We start from the raw sequence: 18,379 nt of genomic DNA, 5'->3' as shown, positions 1-18,379 counted from the left end.
ATTTCCAGAGTATTTAAAAGTATTGTGTTTTGAAATAATGTAGACTCAGGAAAGAGAAAGGATATTGTTTGAATAGTGGGAACATATATATCCACATGTAAGATAGTGTAATTATTTTTATTTATATATGTTTCATCTTATAGCTGTTTGGAGATAGGATTTGGACAAAAATCTTTCTAATTGATAGTGAAATCTCTTAGGTAAAGAGGGATTTTAGTTGTTAGGGTGTTTTCTCCTCAGCATTGCTTAAGTTTACATGTCAGGAAGACAATACGTTACTTCAGTTTTGTTCAATACAAAGTGATACGGCAAACAGTTCTAATTATAGCATTATGTATCTGTAGATCAATTAAAGCACGTATGTTCAGAGGCAAAATCACTTATTTTAAGAATCAATATTCATTTTACAAAGCTAAATAAAATGTATTTTATTTTATCAAACAGATTTTTTTACAATGCAATTTTATTTTTCAGTTGCTTATTTCTCTTCAAAAATAAAAACCCCCTTTTTTATGTACTCACTTTCCCTTCTGGCTGCAAACCACGTATTTAAACAAAAATAAAGGATTGCCAGTTTTGCCAGCTGGGGATGAGAACCCGGCTGGTGAAATGTGGGTTCGGGAGGCAGTTAATCCAGCTTTTATGCTTTTTATGGTTTTATGAAAAAAGAGGTTAAAAACCACATTTGGCTCCTTTCCGTATATGCCACTGTTTTGTTGGTGTTGTAGGAATGCAGTTAAAGGTTACTTACATTTAAATTTTTTTGTCGTTATTAGTTAAAATCTTGTGTCAGTTAGATAAAGGCCCACAAACAGTGCAGTCTACTAATTGGCCATGAGATAGATCCTTGAATCATCAGAAGTCACTGGTATTTTAAAATAATATATGCAGCATTTTCTTTAACGTAAATATGTAAGTAGAATTTCTTCTCCTTTTTCAGGTTATTTTTTTGTTTTCTATTTGTTCTCAGATTACTCATTTCAAACAAGTAAAATATGACATTCTTTGGGCTAATGATGAAAACTAGAATTTGTTGTTCTTCCAGAAAATGTTTTTGTTAGTTAGTGATTTACAAAACATTTCTAGAAAAGCATAGGATCTAAACTTGTGTTCATATCCTACCAGTGAAGTTTTCAGTTTTTTAGCCGTAGAACAAACATTGATACAACTGAATTAAAAATCTTTTCATAATAGAAATGCTTACTGAATAGATCTTTTAAGTAACATATTTTTTCTTATAAATTATATCCTTTGTCTTTAAATACCCTACCAAAGTGCCTTTCTAGGTAATCATAATGTAACTGTCAAAAATATCACCTGTAATTCTGTGAGATTATTGATAAATTTTAAATAAAAGTCATGTAAGAGTAATCTTCCAGAAAATATTTAATTTGAACTAAGGAAGTTTGGAACACAAGTACTACTTTGTCCTTATCAAAACTGTTCTCTTTTGTAATCGGTTATAAGTGTTTTTAAATTGATAAATTCATATATGTGGTTTTCCTGATCTGGTTTTCCAAAGCTGAGAGGATCAAATAAAGTAAGCTTTAAGATTATCAAATATAGTTTTAAAATAAAATATTCAAAGTTGCATATGGATGAGGAATATTCCATTGGATGAAGAACAAATCTGATAAAAAGATAAAACCAAATTTTTCCTGGGGCAAATGGTAAGTTACCATGTTCCCATTTGAACAGGTTGCTCCAACATAGGCAAACGGATACTTTTATATCATTTCTAACTAAATTTATTTTGCATGTAATATATTTTGGGAAAAATTTAAGAACATATACCACACAGATATTAAGTCCACTTTTTTGCTGTAACAGAAATTTTTGTTGTGAGGTACAAAGTTGTGGCTATTAAAGTTTATTACAGCTCATACCATAAGCTATTATATTCATTTTGTCAATTAAATAGTTCCAGAAAGAGTTGAAACATATAGGGACCTCCAAAGGTTTTCAGACTTAATGATTGTCTTGCCCTGTAGACTTCTCCATTACATTGCCTTTGTTTACTACTGTCTTTCACTGTTTAATTTGTATTACTTAGTTCTTCTTAAAGCAAGAATGTGTAGTGCATGTTATATGCTCTATAATCAGGGCACCCTAGCTCTGAGTTGTTACTTAAAGTCCACATGGGTGGAACCAGAATGAAAAAGTCACTAGGCCTAAGAAAAAATATGTAAATATGCTAGCTAACGCTTTTCATTTGATCCTTATGTATATTCATGTACTTGGGATTTTTTTTTGTACGACCTGCCCCTTTTTTTGTACACTGGCCATTTCTGGATATATATTGAATTTTCCACATATTTGATGTGATTTGTGTTTTTTGTGGGATGCTTCACAGTTTAAATGTCAAGATCTCAGAATAGACTACCTAGGCTCTGAAAGTTAAGATTCAGTTTTATATAAAAATCTTATGTTTTATGAATAATGCTTTAAAAGTTAACATATAATAATTAATCTTTTTACTGATTTCACTTTTAGGTGTTAGAAGATAATGACTATGGCCGAGCAGTAGACTGGTGGGGCCTAGGGGTTGTCATGTATGAAATGATGTGTGGGAGGTTACCTTTCTACAACCAGGACCATGAGAAACTTTTTGAATTAATATTAATGGAAGACATTAAATTTCCTCGAACACTCTCTTCAGATGCAAAATCATTGCTTTCAGGGCTCTTGATAAAGGATCCAAATAAACGGTAAGCCTCGACGCTCAGAGAATTACTGATGAATGTGGTTAAAAATTGAGATATGGAAATTAATTCAAATATAACTAACTCCAAGAAGCAATGTATTTGGTGTAGACATCTTCCCACTGAGATCCTGACTTATTTTTAACTGCATAATATAGAACATTTAAAAATTTTTCTCGACTCTTTCCTAACTTGGAACTTTTATGCAGATTTACCAAATAAGGATTTTGAGAGTTTCATTATCCATATTATGAGTGAAAATTTCTTAATTGCTCTGTTACTTGATCTTGTGGGGATAGGAGAATCCCTTTTCTTTCTTTCAGTCTCTGGGCCTTTGTATTTCTTATAAAAGGAATAGACCTATTTTTCAATACTCTCCTCCCATCTGCAGCCTGTGTTAACATATCTAATTGCATTTTTTTTTTTTTTTTTTGAGACGGAGTATCACTCTGCCACCCAGGCTGGAGTGCAGTGGTGCGATCTTGGCTCACTGCACCCTCCGCTTCCCAGGTTCAAGTGATTCTCCTGCTTCAGCCTCCCGAGTAGCTGGAACTACAATCACCCCCACCACACGTGGCTAATTTTTGTATTTTTAGTAGAGATGGGGTTTTGCTAAGTTGGCCAGGCTGGTCTTGAACTCCTGACCTCAAGTTATTCACCCGCCTCGGCTTCCCAAAGTGCTGGAATTACAGGCGTGAGCCACCGCCCCCGGCCTTAAGTGCTTTTTTGTCGTTTGAAAATAATCTTTTCTATGCATAGCTGAAAGGGTTGATGGCAAAAAAAATTGTACACACTTTGTATTTCTGTGTTTGTAGCTATGGCTATGACTTGAAGAATCCTATGGCTCTTGCTGCTTTGTTCAGTGAACTACAGTATTTTGTATTCATGTTTATACATTCATTCATGTTTATAAATTCGTAAATCATGTGAAATGACTATTAATTTTCAAAATGTCCCTTAATATGTGTGTTTGTATATGTATATATCTGCCTTCCCATCTAGGTATCTATGCATATCAGTATTTCTCTGAGTCTACTCATTTGAAGCATAGATGATTTCACATATTGTTGAATCTTTTATAATACCTCACATAGGGTTTTATGAAAATGTTTTATTTATGGTTGATGCTCATATATATATATGTATGTGTATATACTGACTGGATTAATGAGTGAATCCCAAAAAGTTGGATTTTTAAGTCTATCTTAGAAATGGTTTTCATTGCATTCTTCTAGCTTTTAACCTTATAAGGAGCTTTATCTTCAGCAGAAATAAGCAAACATAATAAAAGAGATACTGTCTTTTTGCTTTGTGAAGAATTATTCAAGAATCATTTTGTAATCCTAGCTAGAGACATTATTTATATGTGTAAAGTGATTTTGTTTTCTTTTTCAGAGCACTTTCACATATATTAACTTCCTGGCTTTTTCAGTAGCCTTGTTGGGTGGATAGGGGAGATACTATTCTCATTTCCATTTCATTGAGTTGAAAACAAAGGCCCAGAGAGGGTTAGGTGATTTGTTCAAGGTCTCTCAGAACATTCATGCAGACCAAGAGCAGAAATCAAGTTTCTTGGTGCCTATTTGGTATTTCGTATGTATCTTATTTACAGTGCAACAATTTCTTAGTTCAAGTTTTGAAATGTGTTCCGTTTAATAGCATTCTTTTACAATTAAGTAAGGAGCAGCACCTGGTGATAGGTAACCTTTAAACAGAGTAGTGACTTTTATCTTTTTTTTTCTTTTCTTTTTTTTTTTTTGAGAGAGGGTCTCGCTCTGTCATCCTGGCTGGAGTGCAGTGGCACGATCTTGACCCGCTGCAACCTCCGCCTCCTGGGTTCAAGCAATTCCCCTGCCTCAGCCTCCTGACCTCCTGAGTAGCTGGGAGTACAGGTGCACACCACCACACCTGGCTTTTTTTTTTTTTTTTAAATATTTAAGTAGAGACGGGGTTTCACCATGTTGGCTAGGATGGTCTCCATCTCCTGACCTCGTGTTCCACCCACCTCAGCTTTCCAAAGTACTGGGATTACAGGCGTGGGCCACTGTGTCCAGCCGACTTTTATCTATTTGATTTTTTGGTCTAATATTTGGCTTGGTATTCAAGGCAGTGAATTTTTATCTTATCCTTTTCTTATTCTGGCAGGCAACTTTGACCACCCTTTACTTTGTGGCCCTCTATATAAATGGCTAGCAGAACAAAATTTACTTGTGGTTTTCATGTGTATGTCTCATTGTTTTTTCTTTTTTTTTAATTTGTCAGCCTACTCCGTGAATAGCACATAGTCAGTACTTAGGAACTACTGAATGAATGTGAGGCAAATTCTTAGAATGTTAGCTGCCTGGTGTGTATTAATAGAATAATTCCTGTTTGTTCACCAGGAGGTTGTTATTGATCTAATGAGAAGATGCAGTATTTTCAATGATCTAATAATTTATTTTATAATAGATGTGTCAAGCCCCTCCACTGCTGCAGCAAAAACAGGGGATACAAGGATGAGTGAGATGAACCAGTCTCTGCTCTAGATGTTCATAGAATAATCTGGGGCACAAAACATATACTCACAGATGCTCAGGTCAAACTACATACAAAGTACTGTTGAAATTATTGGCTTTGTCTAGGGGATTAGGGGACTTGAGCTGAATCAGATCAGAAAGGAGTTCAAATTTGTATTGGCACTCAAGCACAGAAATTTACATGTAGAGTTTAGCTAGGATTGCAAAAGAACATGGCATTTGAGAAGCTCAGTGACTAGAGTGTAGAATATGAGTTGGGTAACATTGGGAAATGAAGCTGATATTAGATTATAAGGATTTTAGGTTTCTTAGAAAATATTTAATCTTTATTCAGAAGAGGATGAGATAGTGCTTAAGTATTTAAAGCAAGGGATAGTATAATCAGATTTCTGTCATGAAAAGGTAACTCTGGCAGCTTTGTCATGGACAGATTAGATGAGTGAGGATCCAGGGCCAGGCAGAGCAGTTAAAAGTGTTTATTGGGCCGGGCACAGTGGCTCACGCCTGTAATCCCAGCACTTTGGGAGACTGAGGCAGGAAGATCACTTGAGGTTGGGAGTTCAGGGACCAATCTGGGCAACATAGCAAGATTCATCTCTGTTAAAAAAAAATAAAATGCTGGGTGAGGTGGCACATGCTGTAGTCCCAGCTACTTGGAAGGCTGAGGTGGGAGAATCGCTGGAGCCCAGGAGGTCGAGACTGCAGTGAGCCAAGTTGACACCATTGCACTCCAGCCAGGGCAATAGAGTGAGTCTCTGTCTTTTTTTTTTTTTTAGAAAAGAATATTTATGGAATTATTCAGATAATAGATGGAATCCTTCCTGAAGCAGTAGTACACAAGTGATAGAGGTTATGATTAACTAGAAACTGTGAGGAAGTAGGAGGAGTCAGGAATCCCTCTGAGGATTCCAGCTAGGGTGATTAACAGACAGGGTATGCAAACCAAGGAGACTTGATGGGGGTAGATGTTGATAATAACTTTGGGTACACTGAGTCTGAAGCTTCTATATAAAACCAAGATGGAAATGTCAAGTGAGCAGCTGGAAATAATAGAATCAATGCTTTAAAAAACACAGTAACTGACTATATGGATTGGGAGCCATAACTCTATCTGGGAGGTAGCTAGAGCCAAGGCAGTAGTGGTGAGAGTAGTGGATAAGGAGAAGAGGGCCTCAGGACAGAATCTTAGGGAACCTCAGTTTCAGGGGCAGAAAGAAAAGAAAACTAACAAGGATCTTGAAAAGTCTTTGGAAACATAAGTAATGATAGCATTATAATACAACGTTTCATTTTTTCTACACAGCTATTTTAAATACTACTGGAATTTTTCTGGTATGTCTTATTGAATTGCTGTTAGTGCTATCCAAGGGTCAACTATCATTTTGGTTTTATTTCTTACTCTCCATCCTTTATGTTCATTCTGTTAGCCCCTCCTTTATCTTCCTATGCAGAGTTGATAGGAAAAGCATGACCTCATGTATTCAGTGACATTAGGAAAATGTGAATTCTGTGATGTTCCTAATAGTAAAGGAATTCATAGTAGCTGAGGATTTAGTTTGGCGTTCTGATACTGGAGTTTAGTATTCTAGACATAAATATCTTACTTCAAAGCATATTTTGTTATTATTTTTGAAGTCTTAAATTGTATATTAGAGAGTCATTGACACTGAAATTTTTGACAGTTTCACACATTGAGGAAGTATGTTAAAGAATTTCTCCTAGCTTCTAAATGGAAGTCTGATTGTATTCTCAGACTTTGCATAGTATTCATAGCTGATATTTTAGTTTTACATGTATTTGATAAATATAGAATAAATGCTAGCTATGTTCAAAACCAAAGTATTGCTAGAAAACTTGAGGAGTTACAAAAATGGATAACTAAAGCTGGATTAAAACATTTTATTTACAAAATGATTATGATTCTCCACTCCAACTCCCATCTCAAGTACAATTCAAATGAAAACAGTATTGAAATGAGCTATAACATAACTATAAGAAAATGCCGTGGAGCTTTAACGTTTCTCATGCAGACTATGCTGATGCATGCTTGAAAATATTAAATGCTTTTCAGAAATGTGTTTTGGTGCTTTTGCTTCTCTGGTTCCCTAAGCACAAGCTTGGAATGCCTTTTGGATAATCCAGCACTCTCCTTGTGTTCAAAGGAGTTTGCAGTCTCCTGGGGAAGAAACCTACACAACTGAAATAGAATGAAAAAGAGGGCAGGGTCTGAAATGCTGAGCTCTCACTGAATACAGAACTACCAGTCTGAAAATTCCAAATACAAACATCAGACAGCTCTATTATATCAAGCCTAAAAGTCCCATCTCTGGGGTATAGTTCATTTAGAGAATTTTATAAGGATCTGGGAGTTGGAGACCCAGCTGGTGTGAATCATTTATCATCACTAAAGATACTCAGGTATCAGTTGACTGTTTTCCATTTTGACTATGTGTCAAAGGGTCCTAGGTCCTTCCCAGTCATGTGTTTCTTAGATCTAATAACCAGAAGTCATTAGAATTATATAATTATAAATGATTTCCGACCTGTGATGGCTTGACAATTTTTTGACTTTATGATGGTGCAAAAGTGATGCGTATTTAGTATGCTCCTCAACTAATGATGGAATTGCATCCAGATAAACCCATCTTAAGTTGAAATGTGAGTTTATCTAGACATAACCCATCGTTAAGTTTAAGAGCATCTGTATTTGTTTTCTGTGACCTACTTGGTTTTCTTCCAACCCAGTGGTGTGTTGGAGTTAGCATATACCGGCTTTCAAGAACCAAGTGTGAAATTTTCACCAATTTTGTGAGCTGGTTGTAGATTATGGTCATTATTAAAAATTATATAAATTTACTAGTTAAGAATAGGAAAAGCAAAGGTCATAAATACTCAAAACTCATTACTCCTTAATTTGTTATGTTTCACTGTTATCTGTATTTTTGAGATTAGTTATGTCTGTTGTATCTGTATGGACATAATATATAATGGTTTGCTACGATGCATCTCTTTCTGCCTACATGTTCAGTGACATCTTATTGGTAGCTCAAAATTGGCCACGGTGGGAGAATTTATACCACCAGAATTGGCAAATACTATGAGTTGGGGCTGGACTTACTGTCTTGTTGATTGTTTAGACTTAAGAGAAAATGTTAATAATGCAGATTAAATTTAAAAGTTTGTTGTGTCCATATTCGTTACATTGTAAATAGCACCAAAAAGTGAGTCTTCTTCCACTGTCCCAAAGTTATTAACCATTTAGCAAAGAAGTCACTCACATAACTGACAAGTGAAGTTCTGAAGTCTCCATTGTATCACTTTCAGCTTTGACTTTAACATAAACGAAAATGTCAACCAGTATTCATGTTGGAACTAATCGTAAGTTGCATCCATTAGTGGCTTTGGAGTACAACAAAAATTAACAAGTTTTCTGTGAGAATCAGGTGACTAATTTACAATACACAACATTGTATATTCTATGATCTTTGTAAATTTTGTGTTTTGCATTCTTTATATCAGTAAAATTTAAATTTTTATGTCTGGGGTGTGGTGGTGGCTAGGTCAGGCAAGGTTCGGTCCCAGTAGCTCAATGGCTGCTCTGCTCTGAGCACCTGGTATCTACTGGGCCCTTGAAAAAAAAAAAAAAAGAAAAAAATTATATTTGTATAAATGCATGATTGCTCACAGAGAGCTGGTTGTTAAGCACTTACCAGTACGTATCATTTCTAATAATGAACAAGTTCAAATAAAGCCTACTATATTAAATTCAGATATATAGGTTTATTTTCTCTTCCTTTTCTTGTTCTTTTTCCCTCATCTCCTCCTGTTCTTCCTATTTCTCACTTTTAGTTCTTTTATTCTTAGTAATATGTACTATATTAAATTGAATAAGCCAGAAAACACCAGAATTTCCTTATCTATTATTGATCCATTTTCATACTGCTATGAAGAAATACCTGAGACTGCATAATTTATAAAGAAGAAGGAGTTTATTGGACTCACAGTTCCACTTGGCTAGGGAGGCCTCACAATCGTGGTGGAAGGTGAAGGAGGAGCAGAGGCACATCTTACCTGGTGGCACCCAAGAGCACGTGCAGGGGAGCTGCCCTTTGTAAAACCGTCAGATCTCATGAGACTTATTGACTCTCATGAGAACAGCGTGGGAAAGACCCGCCCCCATGATTCAGTGACCTCCCACCTGGTCCCTCCCATGACACATGGGGATTATGGGAGCTGCAGTTCAAGACGAGATTTGGGTGGGGACACAGCCACACCATATTCCTGTGTTGTTTCTAACCATTGCAGTGACCCACCGGCAAATATTATTATTCCTCACTCTGCAGATTGGAAAACTGAGGTTAAGCCTCTTTTCTGTTGTCACACATCTCATAAGTGCCAGAGATGGTTGCCTCTTCCAGATCTATCTCCAAAGCCTCTGCTCTTTTGCAAATACTATACTGTTCTGAAGCTAGTTCTTATAAGCATATTAGGAAAAATTGAACTTATAGCAAAAGCTGTTTACTTTTAGAGCTGTTTATCCCAAGAACTATTTATTGTGCAGAAAATTACACTTTCACAAAACTTTTTTTTTTTTTTGGTTACGTTTTGAGCTTATGTAAATGTTTTATACTCAATTTTATTTCTGTTCTCATAGCCTTGGTGGAGGACCAGATGATGCAAAAGAAATTATGAGACACAGTTTCTTTTCTGGAGTAAACTGGCAAGATGTATATGATAAAAAGGTAAGATATCTTTATGGCATAGTGTGTACATATTTTGGCTGCACTGGTAAAATGAATTTATAGCAAAAATATTTTAAGTGATTAAAAGTTAATGATGTAATGATACTTTCCATTTTACCGACATTTAAGTGATTACTGAACTTCTGTGCACAAAATTTTACTTATAATTTTGACTCCCTAAATGCCTCTTGAAATTTTACTCAACATGATCACAGAATTTATTTTTCTATTTTTTCCCATAATAATTTGTTAGTTTGCCTCTCGTTATTTCTTTAATTTTAAAAAAGATACCCAGTGTTATTTTTTCTTTAAGAAAACTAGTTAAAAATTTTTAATTTGCCCTTGTGTCTTTAATTTTAAAGTAAACACTTCAGATTCATTTATACAAATCTTTGTTTTAAAAGGAATTTAAAGAAATTTGTTTTTAATATTTAATGAAGTAGTAAACACAATGTCTTATTTTGGACTTCTCTGTCATTTGAAACAGAACTTTATTGCCCACAAAATGAATACTGCTGGCCAGGCGTGGTGGCTCATGCCTGTAATCCCAGCACTTTGGAAGGCCTAGGTGGGAGGATCACTTGAGGCCAGGAGTTTGAGACCAGCATGGGCAACACAGTGAGACCCCATCTCTACAAGAAAAAAAAAAAAAATCAGCTGGGCGTGGTGGCACACTCCTGAGGAGGCTGCTAAGACAGGCAGGAGAATCGCTTGAGCCCAGGAGGTTGAGGCTGCAGTGAGCTGTGATTACACCACTGTACTCCAGCCTCGATGACAGAGTGAGACCCAATCTCAAAAAAAAAAACAAAACAAGAAAAAACACTACTAATTATATATGTTTAGTTTTATTGTGATCTGCTTATTACTTGTTTTTATTTATTTATGTATTTTTTGAGGCAAGGTCTCTGTTGGCCAGGCTGGAGTGCAGTGGCACAATCACAGCTCAGCAGCCTCTACCTCTCACCTCAGCCTCCCAAGTAACTCGAACCGCAGGTGTGAGTCACCATACCTGCCTAATTTTTTGGTACTTTTTGTAGGTTTTGCCATGTTGCCCGGTATGGTATTGAATTCCTGGGCTCAAACAGTCCTCCCTCCTTGGCCTCCCAAAGTGCTGGGATTACGTGAACCACTGTACCCACCCTTCTTGTTTTAAATACTGCAATTTTTGCTTAAGTTCAAGAACGGGATATTATTATGTCTGTCCCCCGCTCCCCGCTTTTTTTTTTTTTTTAACTACCTCAGATATTGTTAGTACATTCATTGATTTTGATATTTTGATTTTAAGATGCTTATATAAAATTTTTACTATGAAATATTTTTCATTCAATAATTTACTCCAGATTTTTCTGTAATTATTTTTAGTTCATCCATTTCAGTTTATTCCAACATTTCATATTTTTCTCCGAAACATTTATTAGTCAACAACATTTATTTTGGGTCTGTTATGTGCCAGGTGTTCTTCTCTGTTAAGCCTTAAGGTAAAGACAGAATTATGTCATATGAATTAGATGAATTAGGAGGAAGTAACACAAGCACTTCATGTCTGTATTGTGTTATTGGTCACTGGGAGTATGGTGATTTTCTATCTGTTTCTTGTAACTAGGAATTTAAAATAGGTGCCTCCTGTTAGACACCTCTACTCGATTCAACTCACATATCTTGAGTTTCTTCTATGTGTAAAGTACCCTGTTAAGTACTGAATCCTTCACAACTTTGATGAGAAGCATTTGAGCAGTCTTAAATGTGCTAAATGTTTATTATCTTCTTATAGACAATTTTACATCCACTTTGTATCACTGAGGATGTTCCTTATGACTTGCATGCATATATAGGAATGCCCCTAATGAGCTGTGTACTGTTTTCATCGTGTCAGTACACGACAAAAGAACCTGGAAGAGACGAGGGCTTGCTGTGTCTCCCAGAAATCATGCATGGTTTTATTTTTAATAAATAGCTAATAATAAGCTACAACTAAATATCATCCCTTCTAGACACCCTCTTCTAGGAGGACTTACTCCAAAAAAAAGAAGAGGAAAAGAACCATTTCTTTAAGAGGCGATGGTTAGGGTACCAATGTGGCCTTGTAAATTCAAAGAAAGGTCAAAATATGGACCTCCTTAGTCCTGTGAGGACAATAAGATTAGCTACAAAGTTTCCTTATCTCAGTGTTCAGCTATTCATGTTAAATGAGAGTTTGGCCCCACCTGGAGAAAGCTCTGAGAGCCCAAGCAGTATACTGGTAAGGAAGCAAGGCCTATCCTATCTCGGCTCCACTGGGCTAGACATGCCCAGTGTAAAGGTGATAGACAGCCAGCAGCTACCATGTGGGAATGGAATTAGGGGAGCCAGCAGCTCTGGCAGGGAGGAGGAGCTGCCAAAACAACTTCTGATGACGTATGTAGATAAATTCCTTCAAGTTGTTATAATTTTTTTTTTAATGAGTGCCACTTAATTTGAGCAAAAGTGTTAAATATCTTGCATAAAGAAGCACACCCAAAAAATGACTGTTTCTGTAAACAATAGATTGGTCGTGGATTGATGCGATCTACAGGCTTACTCACGGCATCCTGTGTGACCCCCAAGGCTCTGGTGCTCTCTGCAGCCCCATACATACTTGAAGGAGCAACTTTATTATAGCAGCACTTTTAAATTTCAGTTTCTTTCTGAAAGGAAAATGTGATTGAGTCTGTCTGGGTTTGTATCATATCACAGATGAACACAAAATTAATTTTGAGAACCAGCCTGACGTTAGTAGCTGTTTTAATGAATTCAGTTAAAATTTCAGTGTTTCAGTGTAAATTACTAAATCATTTATAAAGTAAAACATTTTTATGGAGTCCTTATATCTTTAAAATGTGTAATTTATTGTAAAAGTCAATTAATTCCTAAGATCAGGGATTATTGTTACATTTTTATTAATAAGTTTTGGTAAATTTATTCTTGTTAATTTATTATCACATAATTTTTGGCTATTTTTCTACTTATTGCTGCACATCAAGAGGTGATGGCACGTCTAGAGATTCTGGCATCTGTTGAGGAGATCTGAATCTCTTTCTAGGCAAAGTAAAAAGTGAAGTAATCTGAATTACAAGTAGCATGATGTTCCACTCTAAAGAGCACAGTGTCAAAACATGAAAGAACAAAGTTGGATCCTGGTCCTGGATTTGCTTCTTGCTTTCTTTGTGGAAATGGACAGGTCATTTACTTACGCAAAAGATATGATTCTTTAAGTACCTTCAAGCTTTAAGATTCTCTAGCAGGGTGTTTTATAGCATGAATTTATCTAGATTAATGTCTATATAGATTTCTACATAGATTTTACACTCTGTCAGTCTGCTAAGATTTTGTGTGAGATTGTGTTGAATCTGTAGATAAATTTAGGGAGAGCTGACGTCTTAACAATGAGTCTTCAGATCCATGAATGCAATTTATCTCCATTTATTTAAGTCATCTTTAATTTCTCTCAGTAATGTTTTGTAATTTTCAATGTTTAAGTCTTACACAAATTTTGTTAGGTTTATCCTTAAGTGTTTCATGTCTTCCAAGGGAAATGATATTTAGAATTTCATTTTCACTTTGTTTTGCTGCCACTATATAGAAATACAATTGGTTTTTTCATATTGACCTTTTCTCCTGCAGGCTTGCAAGAATTAGTTGTAGTAACCTTTTTTGTAGATTACTTACAATTCTCTGCACAGACAATCATATCTTCTGTAAATAAAGTTTTACTTCATTTCTAATCTGTATGCATTTTCTTTCTTCTTTTGCCTTGCTGTATTGGCCAAGACCCTCATTATAATGTGAATAGTGGTAAGAGTGAGCATCCTGACTTTGTTTGTAGTCTTAGGGAGAAAAGCACCTTTCACCATTAAATATGATGTTAATGAGCACATCTAGCAGCCAGATCTGGGTTTCTAAATATTATTCTCCAATAAAAGGAATCAAGGCTCCTTGAGGGCGTGACTGATTTCAGCACTAGTATGGGGGATGAAAAAAAGATGAGCCTGGAGAATTTTGTGATGTCAGAAAGTAAAGAGGGAGCCTTAAAAAAAAAAAAAAAAAAAAAAAAAGCAAGACATAGAAAGTACCCAAACCTGAACAGTCCTCTGACAAAAGCTGAAACAATTTCAGTAATAAAATATATAGTGTTAGTTTATGATCCAAAGGATAAAATATGTAATCATGAGTCTATATTGCATAAATAAGTGATTGATTGTCTAAATAAATAAAGTGTTGAGAGGGACATGTCTTTCTTACAGATAAATTCCAATTAATGTAAAAGAGGTGAGGAAAGTAGAAAATCACCATTAGAACTCCAGAATGAAAACTGCTCATTCAGGATTCACCTATGAATGCTAAAATTACTAAGCAAAAGTTTAGGAAAGAGGATATTTCCATACTCTCAAGATATCTCCCTGTGAATATTTATCATTTACAAAGGTAAAATGACTAACTTTACAGTGGAGAGATCTGGAAAACACAGTTTTAACCAAGTGATCACGGTTAACATCACCAGTAAGTAAGATACTGACTTCATGGAACCCGTGATAAGATGCTCTGAGAACGGCACATCACTTTTGAAGTGCTCTCCTCCAAGATGCATAACCTCAGTATAATCATGAGGAAACCTGAAGAACTCACATGGCAGGACCTGGCCTGATAACTTCAAAAGTGTCAACCTCGTGATAGACAAAGAATGATGATGGAGCTCTCATAGATTGGAGAGACTAAGGTGGCATGATGACTTAACTGCAGTGTGGGATCCTGGGTTGGGTCCTGGACTAGGCAGGGGCATTGGTAGAAAAACTGGTGAAATCGAAATAAAGTTGGTAGTTTAGTTAATAGTATTGTACTGATATTAATTTCTTTGTTTTGATATTCATACTATGGCCATGTAAGATACTAACATTAGAGGAAGGTGGGTAAAGAGTATATGGTAACTATGTGTACTATATTTTTGTAAGTCTTCTCTAAGCCCAGAATTATTTGAATATAATATATTATAAAAACGTGATGTTAATATAGGTGTTTTACACCTCCTTTATCAGATTGAGGAAGTTCTAGACCTAGGTTACTGAGAGTTTTTAAAATCATGAATGGGTATTGAGTTTTATTAAAGCTTATTCTGCACTTACTGCAATGATCATATGACTTTTCTCTTTTATGTCCTATTAAAATGGTGAATTAGCACTGATTTTCCAAAGTTGAGTGAACCTTGCATTCCTGTTGAAAAACCCACTTGTTCATGATGTGTTATTATATATTGCTAGCATTGGTACATTGTATTTCTAAGGATATTTGCATCCTGAAGTCCTGAGTGATATTACTATGTCATCTGCTTTTCCTAAAATGTCTTTGTATAATTTTCACTTCAGGATCATGTTTGCTTTTTAAAAGCAAAAGAAGAAGTACTTCTCCTTTCTCTTTGATTTTATAGAATTGTTTTTGTGGGATTTGTATTATTTATTAACAAAATATTTGGTGGGATTTACCAGTGAAGCTCTCCCTCGACCTGGAGTTCTGTCTTTGTTGGTAAGTTCTTCACTGTGAATTCAATGTATTTAATAACTGCAGGGCTGCTGTGGTTATCTGTTGTTACTCAGATGGATTTTGCTCTTTGTGTCTTTCAGGGAGTTTGTCATCTAGTTAAGTTTCTCTCTAAGGACTGTCAGTCACGCTTTGCACATTTTGATGTGCTGTGTTTTTATTTCGAAAGAGTTTTGATTCCCCTTGTGATTCCTTCTTAAGGGTTATTTGTAAGTGTGTTGATTAATTTCCAATTTCCAGATATTTCCAATTTTCCGTAATTCCATAATTTCCAAATATATGGATTTTTTCCGTTATCTTTCTGTTACTGATTCCTAGCTTAATTCTCTTATGGTTGGAAAACATAGTTTATATGATTTTAATTGTTTTACACTTTAGAAGATTTGTTTTATGGCCCAGAAAATGACTTATTTTGCTGTATATTCTATATACACTTGAAAGAATCTCTACATTGACCCTTGAACAATGCGGGAGTTAGGGGCACCATGCTCAAAACCCAGTAACTTTTGACTCCCCAGAAACTTAACTACTAGTAGCCTACTGTTGACCAGAAGCCTTAATGAACAGTTGATTAACACATATTTTGTATGTTATGTGTATTATATACTGTATTTTTATAATATAGTAAGCTACAGGAAAGGAATATTATTAATAAAATAAGGAAGACAAAATGTATTTACTATTCATGAAGTGGAAGTGGATTATCATAAAGGTCTTCCTCCTCATTGTCTTCATGGTCAGTAGGCTGAGGAGGAGGAGAAAGACGAGGGATTGGACTTGGCTGTCTCAAGAGGTGGTGGACGCAGAAGAAAATTCGGGTGTAAGTGGGCCTATGCAGTTCAAACTCATGTTGTTCAAGGGTCAGCTGTACTCTGCTTTTATTGCATAAATTGTTCTACTAGTGTTCATTAGGTCAAGACAGCTAGTAGTATTGTTCATGTCTTCTATATTCTTACTGATTTTCTGCCTACTTGTTCTATTGGTTTCTGAAAAAGGATTGTTGATATCGTCAACTGTAATCGTGAACTTTATCTTTTAGGTTTTGCCTCATGTATTTTGAAGCCCCATTGTTAGTTGCATACATATTTAGATTAAGGATTGTTTTCTTGGTGAATTTACCTCATCTTTTTTTTTCTTTTTCTTTTTTTCTTAAGAGATGGGATCTTGCTATTTTGTCCAGGTTGAATTTGAATTCCTGGGCTCAAGCAGTCCTCTTGCCTCAGCCTTTCGAGTAGCTGGGATTGCAGGCATACGTCACTGCACTCATCTTTACCTCCTTATCCTTAGGAAATGTTCTTCTGTATAGACGGCAGCAATCTTTGTTTTGAAACCTACTTCATCTGATATTAATATAAGTACTCCACCTTTCTTTTGCTTTTGTGTAATGTATCTTTTCCCGTCATTATACCTTTAACCTATGCCAATTATATTTAAGTGGATATTCTTTTAGACAGCATGTAGTCGATTCTTGATTTTTTCTTATTTGTTAGAAACTATGACTTAATGTAATGTGTAGCCCATTTTCATTTAATGCACTTAATGACATAGTTGGGTTTAAATATATCATCTTGCTGTTTGTTTATTTTGTTCTTTGTTCCTTTTTTTCTCTTTGCCTTCTTTTGGATTTGTTGAATATTTTATGGTTCCGTTTTATCACTGCTATTGTCTCGTTGTACGTCTGTTTTATTGTCTGGAGGTTGTTTCTAGAGTTTGCAGTACGCATGTTTAACTTCGTCTGCCTTCAGTCATAACCAGTTTACATACCATAGCGTATTTCTGTGTCCTCCTTCTGTTCTTCAGGCTATTATTTTCTTACAGTTTACCTTCACATATGTTACTAAACACCACAATACATGGTCATGGTAATTAGATTTTGCTTTAGATAATTATATTTTAAAGTGGTCGAAAATGCTACACATTAACCATTATTAGCACTCTCCGTTCCTTTATATAGACTATGCTTCTATCTGCTATCATTGTTTTCTTGATTTTCTTTACTATAAGGCTCCTTTAACTCCACTTCCACCTCCCTGGGTTTGGAAACCTTCATGGGAAAATGTGTTTGAAGGAATACAGGATTGGGAAATGAAGGAAATGTGACATTTCAGAATGGGAAAACAATGTGAGAAAAAAATAAAGTAGTAACAAGAGAAGTGCATGAAGATATGCTGACTGGAGGAACTGGAATCTGTGGTGGATAGAATCTGGATGTAAACAGCGGACAGGTGGCCCGTGAATACAGTGCGGCTTCTTGAAAGTTGACCTTGTATGTTTGCTTGATCTACTTACCAGAACTGTAGATGCTGAAGTAAGGAAATGACATGCGGTAATTGGATTTTTTTTCAAGTTTTGTTGGAATAGTCTCGTAGGGAGAAGAGTCTGGAAAAGGGAATCTCGTTAAGAGACTACTGCAGTAATACAGTGTTAAGTGACAGAGCCCTTACTGAAGGAGAACATAGGCAACGAAGGGAAAGGAAGTGTGAATTCCACAGAAATTATAAAGAAATTGAGGACTCCTATTTTAAGTCTAGCAATACTGGGGAAAATACTGGGAGAAAGTTTAAGGAAGAGGATTATAGTTGGTTTTGGTAATTAATTTCAGATAGCGTTGTCTAATGGCTAGAAATATAGCACTAACTTCTGGGAGTGAGAACGGAAGTATGTATGTCTGGAAATTCAGAGTTTAATTAGAGCTGTGGAAATGATTAAGGAGGAGAGGGCTAAGGAAATGGATAGGAGAGAGGGAAGAGAAGATTTGAAAGGGAAGTCAGGAAGGAGGAAAGCAATGAGAATGTGGAAGGTTGGGGTTGAGTGCTGGAAAATAGTCATGGTCAATAATGGAAGTTGGTTTGAGGACACATTTTTGCAAAGT

General features: G+C 35.6%; 1 protein-coding gene across 3 annotated transcripts in view; it reads left to right on the top strand.

The window, feature by feature from the left end:
- Window positions 1–18,379, top strand: part of AKT3 (v-akt murine thymoma viral oncogene homolog 3) — a 362,354-nt gene that overhangs the window by 291,782 nt on the left and 52,193 nt on the right. For all 3 annotated transcript variants that reach the window (XM_011955703.1, XM_011955702.1, XM_011955704.1), the window contains 2 exons: window positions 2,494–2,708; window positions 9,873–9,960. In XM_011955703.1, coding sequence (XP_011811093.1) covers window positions 2,494–2,708; window positions 9,873–9,960 — 303 coding nt within the window. The remainder of the gene's footprint in view (window positions 1–2,493; window positions 2,709–9,872; window positions 9,961–18,379) is intronic.

This window comes from Colobus angolensis, unplaced genomic scaffold (assembly GCF_000951035.1).
Source record: "Colobus angolensis palliatus isolate OR3802 unplaced genomic scaffold, Cang.pa_1.0 Scaffold40, whole genome shotgun sequence".
NCBI classification, from domain to species: Eukaryota; Metazoa; Chordata; class Mammalia; order Primates; family Cercopithecidae; genus Colobus; species Colobus angolensis.
Note: the sequence above shows the minus strand (reverse complement) of the source record. Positions and strands in the feature narration are given on the sequence as shown.